Here is a 14,017-nt window from a genome sequence, read left to right as displayed (position 1 = left end):
TGAGACGGAGTCTCACTCTGTTGCCCAGGCTGGAGTGCAGTGGGGCAAGCTCAGCTTACTGCAAGCTCCACCTCCCGGGTTCACACCATTCTCCTGGCTCAGCCTCCCGAGTAGCTGGGACTACAGGCGCCCGCCACCACGCCTGGCTAATTTTTGTATTTCTAGTAGAGACGGGGTTTCACCCTGTCAGGATGGTCTCGATCTCTTGACCTCGTGATCAGTTCGTTTTAAAAACTGTGCTGGCTGGGCGCAGTGGCTCATGCCTGTAATCCCAGCACTTTGGGAGGCCCAGGCGGGCGGATCACCTGAGGTTGGGAATTTGAGACCAGCCTGACCAACATGGAGAAACCCCATCTCTCTACCAAAAATACAAAATTAGCTGGGCATGCCTGTAATCCCAGCTACTCACAAGGCTGAGGCAGGAGAATCTCTTGAACCTGGGAGGCAGAGGTTGCGGTGAGCCGAGATCGTGCCATTGCATTCCAGTCTGGGCAACGTGAGTGAAACTCCGTCTCAAAAAACAAAAAACTGTTTTACATATTCTTCATCCTGATGCTGAGGATGGCAAATTTAAAGGCTATTTTGTAATCGTCTGTTCAACAACTGTTTAGTCAGTTTTATTATACTACCAAAGCCTTGCAGCATAACTTTTTTTTCCATGTTTTTCAAAAAGTAATTTTTATTTATTTTATTCATTCATTTATTTATTTATTTGAGATGAAGTCTCCCTCTGTTGCCCAGGCCTGGAGTGCAGTAGTTCAGTCTCAGCTCATGGCAACTTCCATCTCCCAGGTTCAAGCGATTCTCTTGCCTCAGCCTCCCGAGTAGCTGGGATTACAATAAGCGCCTGCCACCACACCCAGCTAATTTTTGTATTTTTAGTAGAGTCAGGGTTTCACCCCATTGGCCAGGCTGGTCTTGAACTCCTGATCTCAAGTGATCCACCCGTCTTGGCCTCCCAAAGTACTGGAATTACAGGTACGAATGAAAAAGTAATTTTTAAATCACATTTCTGGAGTTCTAAGTCATGATTTTGGTTGGAACAGTATAAATGATAACTGTTTCCAGACAAAACCGATGGATCCTAAAAGCTTTCCCCCTTTTGTGTAAAGACTTCTTTATACATTTATCAACAGTACTAAAAATACCAGAGGGAGGACAGCCAGTTCTGTACACAGCACAGCACTTGCTGGGAAGTCAGAAGTGCTAACTCTTGGCTCTGTCTCCTTCTCAGGGAAGGGCTTAGGGACATCCCTTTGGCCATCCAGCAATGAACCCTGCAAAGCTCTTTTTTGCCCTCATCCTCCACTTCCCAGGCCCTTCTGAGGAGGCGCCTGAGAGAGGAGACAAAATGCCAAAAACCGCTCCCTTGCGGACAGGAACGACAGGAATAGGATGCAGTGTTGTCATAAGCCGGGGGAGTCCTTACCCTGGAACTGTGCCGCCCCGAGAATTCTGAGCAAACCATGAAGCCAGCTTGGAAAAGGTGCTCCCAGGAACAGAGATTGAGAAAGGCACCAAAGCAGGAAGCCATTCCACAGCACTGAGATGATATAAAAGTGGGAAAAATATCTGCAAAAGGAAAACAAGTGAGGCAATAATTAGGTTAAATCCACTTTAAGCTGTTATACGGGAAGATTATTTTTAGTTTCTCTGTCTTTCCCCACCCCTCCATTCCCAAAGTATACTTTTGCTTTTTAATAGAATCCGAATCCTGTAGGTGTTCAGATTTTTAAAATTTCCTTTCAAATAATGGGACCAGTTAACTTTCAGGAAAAAGAGGCCTCTCTGAGGTTAACAAGAACACAACCGACTATGTTAAACTTAGAATAAAGTTTAGTTAGCAATCTCTCAGATTGCTGGGTAACAGAATTGGGTTCAAGTTCCCAAAACGGAGGCTGCAGGTCCTTGCAAAGAGAACCTAGATTGTGCTAAAACAAGCTAAATCTGTGAAAGATTTTGATTTCTATATCCCAAACAATATTGCAGTAATAGCCATACAACTGCTACACACGATTTGCATAATCACAGACACTTGGGGCTAGAGGAAGTAAAAGATCTTTAGGCATGACTCAGTGTTTTTCCAAATTAGGTTGACCTAAATTACTTTTATTATACCATGACTAATACTACAATCATAAAACTAGGTATTAACTCCTTATGGTTATAATTCTCAGACAACTATAGGGCCTGTTTTGCAATCAACACATCTACAAACTAAATACAAACAGGACCACAAAACCAATGCAATTGAAATTAGCAATGTTAATTTAATGTGAAAGACGATGTTGATTTGCTGAAACAAAAAAATCACCCTATATGGCACAAGGGCCTAGGGCCTAGCAGGTTCTTCTTTTTTTTTTTTTTCTTTTGAGGCAGGGTCTTGCTGTGTCGTCCAGGCTGGAGTGCAGTGTCGTGATCACAGTTCACTGCAACATTGACCTCCCAGGCTCAAGTGATCCTCACACCTCAGCTTTCCAAGTAGCTGGGACCACAGGCGTGTAGTAGTCCACCATGCCTGGCTAACTTTTAAATTTTTTATAGAGATGCGATCTCCCTACGTTGCCCAGGCTGGTCTCAAACTCCTGGGCTCAAGAGATCCCTCCCACATTGGCTTCCCAAAGTGCTGGGATTACAGGTGTGAGCCACCATGTCCAGCCCCTCATGGGTTCTTTTGAGGTCTGTTTATGTATACTTTTCTATTTTTTTCTATTCATTCTGAAATCTTTCTGACTCTATAGAGTGCCTGGCGGTCATCTGGCTTTCCCTGGTCTTCAATGCATCGTGTATATATTAAATCCCACTCCTTCTTTTCTTTTTCTCATTAGTCTATGACAATAAAAGACAACCTGGTGCCAAAAGAGGATTAAACATAATCTCAGAGGCTCCTCCAGATGATCCAGAATATGCTTGTAAGAGAATGCACAGCCCCTGAGATCATGCCTACACACTCAGTCTGATAAACTCTGATCCAACCTGATCATTCCATGGCAACCCACTCCACTCTGCCAATTACTGTTAGCAAATTCTATCACTGGCCAGGCATGGTGACTCATGCCTGTAATCCCAGGGCTTTGGGAGGCCAAAGTGAGAGGATCCCTTGAGGCCAGGAGTTTGAGGTTATAGTGAGCTATGATCCTGCTTCTGCACTGCAGCCTGGGCAATAGAGCAAGACCCTGTGTCTTAAAAAATAAATAAATAAATAAAATTCTACCACTGGATTTGCCATCTCTGGCCACACAGAACAAGAATTTTATTTCCACACAACAGCTCTTAAACTATTTGAAGAGAGCCATCCTGTGATTCCCAATTGGGATCTTCTCCAGGCTCAAGAGCCTACTTTTCACAGAAGTTCACGCATCAAGGTCAATCGCCACCCGTGGCTACTGATCTTCAGTTATACCACAGGGTCTTCCTTAAGATACGCTTCCCACAACTGACCCCAGGTATGGGCTGAGCTTCGTGGAGCAGAGTGGAAGGTCAAGAACATGCTATTCTGCAGGCTCCCAGGGAAAGGCAGGAGGGACAGCTTCTGAAGGACAATTTCTCGACCAGCCACTTTACCTACTTAATTTTTTCACAAATATTTACTGAGCACTTCGAATGTGTTGGGCAATATTCTAGAAGCTGGGGACTCGGCAGGGAGTAAACAGACCAGGTCTCTGCCTTGATGGAGTTTACCTTATGGTGGAGAGTCAGACAGTCAACAACTAAACCTGCAGACATCTAGCATAATGCTGGGTCAGGGGACAGAGGGTGCAGAGGGGAGGCTGTTCTGGATGGGTGGTCAAGGATGGCTTCTCTGGAAGTGACATTTGGCTAGAAGGAGTCATCTTTTTCGATTTCCAGAGGAAGAACTTTCTAGGCAGAAGAAATAACAACTGCAAAGGCAATGAGGTGGGTGTATATTAGCGGTGTTCAAGAACATTAAAAGACATCTGTGCAGCTGCTGTGGCATGGCCAACGGTGAGCGTAGAAGGTGAGGCAGGAGTGGGGAGAGGACATGAAGCCCTGTAAGGCCACTAGTTTTTATAATGAGGAGCCATTTGGGCAGAGGAGTGACTTGAGGTAGTAATTTACGTTTTAAAAATCCCTCTAGCCTACCCGGGAGGTGGAGGTTGCAGTGAGCCAAGATCGCGCCATTGCACTCCAGCCTGGGCAACAGAGTGAGACTCCGTCTCAAATAAATTAAATAAATAAATAAATAAATAAAATCTCTCCAGCCTGGGCAACATAATGAGGCCCCATCTCTACTAAAAAAAAAAAAGAAAAGAAAAGAAATAAAAAAATTTGCCGTGTGTGATGATGCATGCCTGTAGTTCTAGCTACTCGGGAGGCCAAGCAGTAAGTGGTGGTCATGCCACAGCACTCCAGCCTGGGTGACAAAGCGAGATTCTGTCTCAAAACAAACAAACAAAACTCTAAAAATCCTTCTGGCTGATGGATTCTGGAGATAGGTGGTGGTGATAGTTGGATAACAAGATGAATGTATTTAAAGCTACCTAACTATATATTTAAAAAAATTTTAAAGGTAAAATTTAAGTTATGTATACTTTACCACAATAAAAATATTTTAAAAGGCAGCAAAAGACGCTGGGTGCGGTGGCTCAGGCCTGTAATCCCAGCACTTCAGGAGGCCGAGGTGGGCGGATTACCTGAGTTCAGGAGTTCCAAACCAGCCTGGCCAACATGGTGAAACCCTGTTTCTACTAAAAATACAAAAATTAGCCAGGCGTGCTGGCACATGCCTGTAATCCCAGCTACTTGGGAGGCTGAGATAGGAGAATCGCTTAAACCCAGGGGGCGGAGGGTATAGTGAGCCGAGATTGCACCACTGCACTCCAGCCCGGGAGACAGAGCAATACTTTGTCTCAAAAAAAAAAAAAGGAGGCAAAAGAAAGCATTGGTCATATATTTCATTATTCTTTAAGTGAAAATATATCCCTCTGGTAACTACGTAGAGAATAGTCTAGTTGTGGGGGTAAGAGGTACCAGGTAGAGCGTGGCAAAACAGTTAAGACTATTTAATTCCTCTTCATAACAATCCTATGAAGCTTATATGGTTATCTTCATGTGGCAGATGAGAAACCCAAGGCTCAGAGAGGTTAAGTTACTTATCCAATGTCAGACAGTAAGCGGCAGCCCTGATGACTGTGAAGTTAAAATCATACTATTGTGCTCTCATTCATGCAATCTAGGCATGCCTGAACTTGCTTTTCTATCCTTATGTTACACGTACCGATTTATATCAAGCCTAAAGTCAAACATATCACTCAAGTGGGTTTTGTGTAAGTTGCTAGGCTACACCATGCTGTGCTCTACTTGTGTCATGGTGTCTTTCATTCACGGGCATATTGTGTTGCTTTTTATTCCCACATTTTGTTTTGCTTGCCTGATTTCCCTCCATACATTTTCTATTCTTTTTTCTTTTTTTGGACTGAGTCTCGCTCTGTCGCCCAGGCTGGAGTGCAGGGGCACGATCTCGGTTCATTGCAAACTCTGCCTCCCGGGTTCACGCCATTCTTCTGCCTCAGCCTCCCGAGTAGCTGGGACTACAGGCTTCTGCCATCACGCCCGGCTAATTTTTGGTATTTTTAGTAGAGATGGGGTTTCACAGTGTTAGCCAGGATGGTCTGGATCTCCTGATCTCGTGATCCGCCCACTTTGGCCTCCTGAAGTGCTGGGATTACAGGCATGAGCCCCCTCACCAGGCCTATACATTTTCTATTCTTTAGAGCAAGTCATAGCTCTTGTTTGTTTTTAAAGACCCAGCTTGAACCTCCAAAAGCTGATCTAAAATCTCCACTGTCGTCTGTTTTGGACACTCTCCTTTTTTCCTCCTTTGGCACTATGCTTACTTGTAGCACTGTTGTCCAAGTCCTTGCAAGTAGGGATAAGGTGATCCTTATAGGATAATACAAGGTGCTGAGTGAGCCCTCCCTCGCTTAACAAACATTTGAGTGCTTACTTTAAGTCACAACTGCTCCAGGCTCTGGGGATACAGCAGCAAACGCAACAGACAATTCCTGCCCTCGTGGAGCTTACACAAGCGTACGCACACACACACACGCACAAAGTAAATTTTATAGCATGTCAGGTGATACTACTGAGAAAACTAAAGCAGAAAAGGGGAAGAAGGAATGCTTGGATGGCAGAATTATAATATCAAACAAAATAGACACGGAGGGGCCTCATTGAGAAGGTAATAGTTGAGTAGAATTACAGAAAGTGAGGGGATAAACCACGTGGCTATGTGGGGAAAGGCCTTTCCAGGTAGAGAGAAACAGGCAGTGTAGGTAGGAAAGAAAACTAGCAGAAATGCCATCAAACCTGGAATAGAGCCAGACGGGGCAAACTAGAGATAAAGTCAGTAAGGTAGTGGGAATGAGACCATATGAGGTCTTGGGCTTTTACTGTTAGAAGCTACTCTACGGTTTGGGGCCTACAAGACATAATCTATTTTTAATAGTAATACACATTTGCTGGCCGAGCACAGTGCCTCACGCCTGTAATCCCAGCACTTTGAAAGGCTGAGGTGGGCGGATCATCTGAGGTCAGGAGTTCAAGACCAGCCTGGCCAACATGATAAAACCCCATCTCTACTAAAAATACAAAAATTAGCCAGGTGTGGTGGGGTACACCTGTAGACCCAGCTTCTTGGGAGGCTGAGACAAGAGAATCACTTGAACCCAGAGATGGGAGGCTGCAGTGAGCCCAGATTGCGCCACTGCACTCCAGCCTGGGCAACAGAGCCAGACTCCATCTCAAAACAAACAAACAAAAATGTACTTGCTGACTGCTGGAACAGACTCCAGGCCCCAGTCAGAGGCGTTATGGGATTAAGGAGGGGAATTAATGTTTACTGAGTTCTGGTTAGATCCCTGGCCCTGTGCTGAATGCTTTAATATCACCACCAATGAGACCAACAGGTGCTATCGTGTCCAAAATTGGTTCCTTCCGGTGGGTTTTTGGTCTTGCTGACTTCAAGAATGAAGCTGCAGACCCTGACGGTGAGTGTTACAGTTCTTAAAGATGGTATGTCTGGAGTTTATTCCCTCAGATGTTCAGATGTGTCCAGTTTCTTCCTTCCAGTGGGTTGGTGGTCTCACTTGACACCAGGAGTGAAGCCGCAGACCTTCGTGGTGAGTGTTACAGCTCATAAAGGTAGTACAGACCCCAACAGTGAGCAGCAGCACGATTTATTGTGAAGAGCAAAAACACAAACCTTCCACAGCATAGAAGGGCGCGGGTTGCTGCTCCCAGCTCCGGTGGCCAGCTTTTATTCTCTTAATTGGCACTACCCATATTCTGCTGATTGGCCCATTATACAGAGTGCTGATTGGTCCATCTTACAGAGTGCTGATTGGTCCAATTTACAGAATGCTGATTGGTCAGTTTTTACAGAGTGCTGATTGCTGCGTTCACAAACCTTTAGCTAGACACAGAGCGCTGATGGGTGCGTTTTTACAGAGCGCTGATTGGTGCCTTTACAAACCTTTAGCTAGACAGAAAAGTTCTCCAAGTCCCCACTCGACCCAGGAAGTCCAGGTGGCTTCACCTCTCACTATTATGCTAATACTCTAATGCACACCATCACCATCTCTTGCCTGGACCACCACAGTAGCCTCTTATCCAGTCTTTTCCACATGATGGCCAATCATCCTTTAAAACATAAATCACACAATGCAATGCCTCCCCCTCCCACACAAAGCCCTCAGTAGCTTCCACTCACTCAGAATAACATCCAAACTCCAGCATAGGTTGCAAGGCCCCGGCAAGCTGCTGTCCCCTCAACCCCATCCATCCTTCTATGTTGTCACTCATGCCCACTCCAGTCTTGCTCATGATCAAATAACCCTGCTGGATTTCCTCTAAAGCACTTGTAGTCATCTGAAATTATCTGGCTGGTTTTACAATATTTATTGACATGTCTGCCTTCCTAGAAGATAAGCTCTAAGGAGCCTAGAATGATTCCTGGCACACAGTAGGTATCTATAAACACTGGTTAAATAAATGAATGAGAGAAGGTAAGCACCTCTTCTGAAGTTACTCTCAGAGTAGGCATCCAGCTAATCGACAAACTAATTAAACCTCAAACTACTTTTTGTCATTCATTCAAAACACACTGACCAAGGTCCTTATTACCAGTCAGGCGTTAAGCTAGGGATATGGTAGCAAACAAGACAAATATAAACGCACGAAAAGTTTACAGTCTAGAGCAGGGGTTCTCACCATTTCTCCATCATAGACCCCTTTGACAGTTTGGGGAAGGCTACAGCCCTTCTCAAAATATTATACAAGCACAGGAGTGTGGCATGACCATGGGGAAGCAAGAGAAAACCAGGAAATATGCGACCATGAAGCGAATGCTTAGTCTCGGAGATCAGAGGCTTAAAGAAAAGGATAGATTAAAACCTAAAAAGAAAGAAAAGAAGGATCCCAGTGTGTTAAAGGAAAGCGAAATTCCCCAATACCCTACCTGCTTATTTTTCCAATATAATACACAGCTGGGTCCCCCTTACCACATCCTCATTGATACCAACCTTTGCCAACTTTTCCATAAAAGCCGAACTGGACTTAGTGCAGTCCATGATGGACTGTCTGTATGCCAAGTGTATTCCTTGTATAACTGATTATATAATGCCTGAAATTGAGAAATTGGAGCAGAAGTATCAAGTGACTCTAAGAATCACCAAGGATCCAAGATTTGAAGGATTACCATGTACACACAAAGGAACCTATGCAGATGACTGCTTAGTACAGGGAGTAACTCAGCATAAGTGTTATATTGTGGCCACAGTTGACTGGGACCTTAAAAGAAGAATCCCTAAGGTTCCTGGAGTTCCTATCATGTACATTTCTAACCATAGATACAACATTGAATGACTGCCAGATGATTATGGAGCCCCTCGATTCTAATTCTTATAAGACAGTTCCTCTGCCTTTCTTCAACGAACTTTTTCTTATTGCCAGTTCATTACACATGCAAGAGCGTGAATTATTATTCTGTTGACCTATTTGCTCTATTATGAGCTGAGGATGGTTAAATATGCTCACCCCCGCTTTTTTTTTTTGAGATGAAGTTTTGCTCTTGTTGCCCAGGCTGGAGTGCAGTGGCACAGTCTCAGCTCACTGCAGCCTCTGCCTCGCAGGTTTGGGCGATTGTCCTGCCTCAGCCTCCTGAGTGGCCAGCTAATTTTTTTTTTGTTTTTTTGTATTTTTAGTAGAGACAAATACATATTTTTAGCACAGAAAAATATGCCTTGGCCTCCCAGGGTGCTGGGATTGCAGGTATGAGCCACCGTGCTTGGCCTGCTCACTTTTTGATGCTGGTTTGAAATTGATATTTTGTCTCATAAAAATGTTAGGCGAGGCCGGGCACAGTGGCTCACGCCTGTGGTCCTGGTGCTTTGGGAGGCCGAGGTACGTAGGTGGATCTTCTGAGGTCAGGAGTTCAAGACCAGTTGGCCAACATGGTGAAACCCCATGTCTACTAAAAATGCAAAAACTGTCTGTGCATGGTGGTGCGTACCTGTGTTCTCGGCTGCTGGGGGGCTTAGGCAGCAGAATCGCTTGAACTCGGGAGGTAGATGTTGCAGTGAGCCGATATTGCGCCATTGCACTCTGGCCTGGGCAACAAGAGTGAAACCCTGTCTCAAGAAAAAAAAAAAAGAAAAAAAAAAAGAAAATTTAGGCCAGGCACACAGTGACTCACGCCTATAATCCCAGCACTTTGGGAGGCCAAGGTGGGCAGATCATCTGAGGTCAGGAGTTCCAGGCCAGCTTGGACAACATGGCGAAACCCCATCTCTACTAAAAATACAAAAAAAATTACCCAGGTGTGGTGTCACATGCCTGTAATCCCAGCTACTGGGGGTGCTGAGGCAGGAGAATCGCTTGAACCCAGGAGGTGGAGGTTGCAGTGAGCGGAGACTGGGCCACGGCACTCCAGCCTGGATGACAGAGTAAGACCGTCTCAAAAAAAAAAAAAAAAATTTATGATAGTCGAAAGGTACAAAATCTTAGACAGGAAAAATATATTTTCTGCCTTTTTTGAGTTATATTGTACAGTGTGTTGCATATACTTAATAATGGAGTATTACACATTTCAAAATTGATGTTCTCATCACAGAAGTGTATCTGAAGTATTGGATGTGTTAACTAGCTTGATTTAATTATTCCACATCTCATCCACAATTTATGACATCACTTTGTAACCTATAAATTTATACGATGATAAATTGTCAATTTACAAAAAAAATTATACAAGCATAAAGTAAAATGCAGCGGGCTTACAAAGGAAACCAATTACAGTGACATACAAGTAATGCAACTACTAAAAAACAAATTTGCAATATAGTAATATGTATATTTCTTTCTTTCTTTTTCAGACAGTTTTAATCTGTCGCCCAGGCTGGAGTGCAGTGGCGCAATCTTGGCTCACTTCACCCTATACCTCCCAGGTTCAAGCTATTCTCCTACCTCAGCCTCCCGAGTAGCTGGAATTACTGGTGCTCACCACCATGCCTGGCTAATTTTTGTATTTTCAGTAGAGATGGGGTTTCACCATTTCGGCTAGGCTGGTGATCCACCCGCCTCAGCCTCCCAAAATGCTGGGATTACAGGCGTGAGCCACTGCACCCGGCCTGTAATATGTATACTTCTTAATGTGTCTAATAACAAGATCTAGTGGTGAAAGACTACAGTGTTCTCATAGCGATGAAAACAGTAATATTTTGAGGTATCATCAATATTCTTAATGTAATATAAAAAAATTATCACAGTGTTGCAGGTACTGCTAATTCTGTGGTTTGTAGATTATATTCATAATTAAGGCAATGCTAAATTTCAGCTAGAGGTTAGTGAAAATAAAGACATAACTTTCTTCCAATCCAAGTTTGCCCTGAATTCTGTCCACAGATCCTCTGAACCTCCAGTTAATGCTCCCTGGATTCCAGTGGGGAAAGTCTGGGCAGCTCTTTTTGCCTCTAGAGCCCAATTCAATTGCAAAGCTTCGATACCATTTGGAATCATTTTGAAATTTAAGAAGTTTTTCTACATTCACTATGCAACCCAGAGCATCATGATACATGTTCGAGGTTGCCTGTTTATTCAGACTTTCTGGGAAATCAAAACTCTAGGAACCAAAAGGAAAACAAAAAAAAGCAACCATCACCTCAATTTAAAAAAAAAAAAAAAAATCTACCAGACAGGAGTCATGGAAACAAACATTCCAAGAACTGATTTTAGGTTTTATTCTTGCCTCCTTAGGAAAGAAAAGAACAATTCCAAACAAAATTACCTACATACTACCTTATTTGCAGAAATGTGATTTACAACTGCCTATTTTTAACTATAGCAATTATGAACTTCTTTTCATTTTTAAGAGTACTGCTAGAGGGCCAGGTGCAATGGCTAATGCCTGTAATCCCAGCACTTTGGGAGGCCAAGGCAGGTGCATCACTTGAGGTCACGAGTTCAAGACCAGCCTGGCCAAAATGTTGAAACCCCATTTCTACTAAAAAATACAAAAATTAGCTGGGCATGGTGGTGTGCACCTTTAGTCCCAGCTACTCAGGAGGCTGAGGGAGGAGAATTGCTTGAACCCAGGAGGCAGAGGTTGCAGTGAGCCAAGATCAAGCCACTACATTCAGCCTGGGTGACAGTGAGACTCCATCTCAAAAAAAAAGAGTACTACTAGATTTTGCACAGGAAAAATATTCAAATATAAGTATCAAGGTTAACGTTACCAAATGATTTTAAATTTGGATTAACCAAGATATTTACTAAATGCTACCATCTGGGATAAATCCATTCCTACTTGATCTTTCACACAGATTGAGCTTCACATGGTACAAGATATTTCCCATGAAGTATACCAGAGCATAAGAGCTTGGGATTTAAATTCCAACAGGCAGGGTTCAGGTACCACCCTTGCTAGTACTAGCATCATTGCACAAGTGCTATCTTCTAAGTTTGAGTTTGCACATGTGTAAATGGGAATAATGACAATAACATCTCCCTCACAGGTCTACTGTGAGGATTAAGTGAGGAAAGGCATGTACTCCTTAGTAGTCATCACATAATCATATACGTAAGCACTTAGTCAATAGTGGTTACTATTAATAAACCAGTAAAATCTCTCTTACATGCTCCTTAGCCATTAACACATTTTTTTAAAATGATAAAAGTGATAAGCATCTTGTCAATGAAGACTCTTTGGAAAATACAGAGACATATAAAAAAGAGGCCATAGACTCTTACCTCCACCCAAGTCTATCTCCCTTTTTCATATAAACAGGGGTACAAAATTTGAAAAGAGAGTAATACATGTATTAATTTTTTGGAGACACTGCCAGTTTTGATGCAAGTTATCTTTTTTTTGTTGCAATAAAAATGCCTTTCATTACTGGTCTGGATGTTTTGTACCTTCTCCAGTACTAAAAGAAACATCTGTTTAAATTTAGAGAGAGAGGGAAAAAAGGGCACTTGAACACTATGGGAGGTTCTACTGTAGAATTCTGGAAGAAGAAAAAGGTGTAAATTATTTCACAATACAGTAGAAATTACAGAAAGTCCAAAGAGTACCAATTGTTACAGTAATGAATAAGGAAAAGGCACCAAGTCTCTTTTTTGACTGTCATATAATAACAGACTTGAGTTGCAGCAGCTGGTGTGTATGCAAGTTCAGGGGATGATTTTACACGTGCCATTTAATCCAAGTACACTAGACTAGTACCTTTCTCAAAACTCAGAAAATAAATTGCTGCGAAGTTAAAAGGACTTAACCCTGATTACAAATGGGGTAACAGGTAATTTTTTGCTTAAAGAGAGCCTCTAGGAAACAGGAGGTTTGATCAGTTTGTTTCATGTACTTCTACTTCTTCCCTTTAGGGTGCCTCAGAATGACCTGGTTCTCCCTTCTCTGTGTTAACACCTGACACATCTTTCTCTGACAGTCAAAACTCACAGATTATCCAAGTTTTAGAAGCCAAGTTATACTCGTCCCTTTGTTGCCTGCGGACCTGGGGCACTGCCTATGAGTGTTTCAAGGGATAACCCAGATGTTTTTAAACTTTAAAAAAAAAATTTTTTTTAATACAAGGTCTTTCTCTGTTATCCAGGCTAGAGTACAGTGGCATGATTATAGCTCACTGCAGTCTCTAACGCCTGATCTCAAATGATCTTCCTGCCTTCATTCCAAGTAGCTGGCACTACAGGCACACGCCACCACGCCCTGCCAATTTTTTATATTTTCAGGAGAGACGGAGTCGCACTATATTTCCCAGCCTGGTCTCGAACTCCTGAGCTCGAGCGATCCACCTGCCTCGGCCTCCTAAAGCGCTGGGATTATAGGCGTGAGCCACTGCGCCCGGCCTCAGATGCATCTTAAGAGGCACTGTTCTATTTCTACCATCTCGAATAGTATTCGGCCAACTCTTTCCAGCTGTGTCCTGAATTCAAAGTGGAAAAAGGAGAAGAAAATTATAACAGGTCTCACAATCTCTGATTCTATTCAAACCCTGACGATTTAATCTTTCGCTGAACTGGGTTACAGAATCTTTCGAAAGTCAAATGGAGCTTCGGGACGGGCCTGCCTGTGACGTGCACCTTGGATCACCTTCCCCAGGGGCACCTGCCTAGGTGCGGGCTAGGGCGATTCAGTCCTTTGTTCCCACTGCGAGGGTTGGGGAGAGAAATGGGGGAAGCCGAGGCCGAAGAGCCAGCCTGACTTCATTTCCACAAATGATTCCGGTGACCTCAAGTTAGAGTATGAGCCACTGGAGTGCAGGGGACGGGCAAGAGGAGAATCTGGGGCAAGGGGGACTTCATTTTGCCGCCTCAATTCGGACGACCAGGCCTAAATTCGGATGCGTCGCCATTTCCCACAGGGAAAGGCTCCGTGCGGCTATCAGTTCACATTCCTCCAGCCGAGTGCAAGCGGCTCCGCTCTCCCTCGGCGTCCGCGGACACCTGGGCACTGCTCCCCCGAGCCACGCAGCAGCCCGGGCATGGC

At 43.8% G+C, this 14,017-nt stretch overlaps 1 protein-coding gene and 1 pseudogene across 2 annotated transcripts in view; one reads left to right on the top strand and one right to left on the bottom strand.

The window, feature by feature from the left end:
- Positions 1 to 9,666, bottom strand: part of SRD5A3 (steroid 5 alpha-reductase 3) — a 22,015-nt gene extending 12,349 nt beyond the window's left edge. The window contains exons 1-2 of the mRNA XM_011992500.1: positions 9,533 to 9,666; positions 1,430 to 1,572 (exon numbers count right to left, since the gene is read on the bottom strand). Coding sequence (XP_011847890.1) covers positions 1,430 to 1,572; positions 9,533 to 9,618 — 229 coding nt within the window. The 5' untranslated portion in view covers positions 9,619 to 9,666. The remainder of the gene's footprint in view (positions 1 to 1,429; positions 1,573 to 9,532) is intronic.
- On the top strand, positions 8,310 to 8,919 carry LOC105548472 (annotated as a pseudogene). Its single transcript, XR_001007392.1, has one exon. The product of XR_001007392.1 is annotated as an rRNA-processing protein FCF1 homolog pseudogene (transcript).
- Positions 9,667 to 14,017: the final 4,351 nt, after the last annotated feature.

This window comes from Mandrillus leucophaeus, unplaced genomic scaffold, assembly GCF_000951045.1.
Source record: "Mandrillus leucophaeus isolate KB7577 unplaced genomic scaffold, Mleu.le_1.0 Scaffold412, whole genome shotgun sequence".
Classification (NCBI taxonomy): Eukaryota; Metazoa; Chordata; class Mammalia; order Primates; family Cercopithecidae; genus Mandrillus; species Mandrillus leucophaeus.
This window is presented reverse-complemented; position numbering and strand designations above follow the sequence as displayed.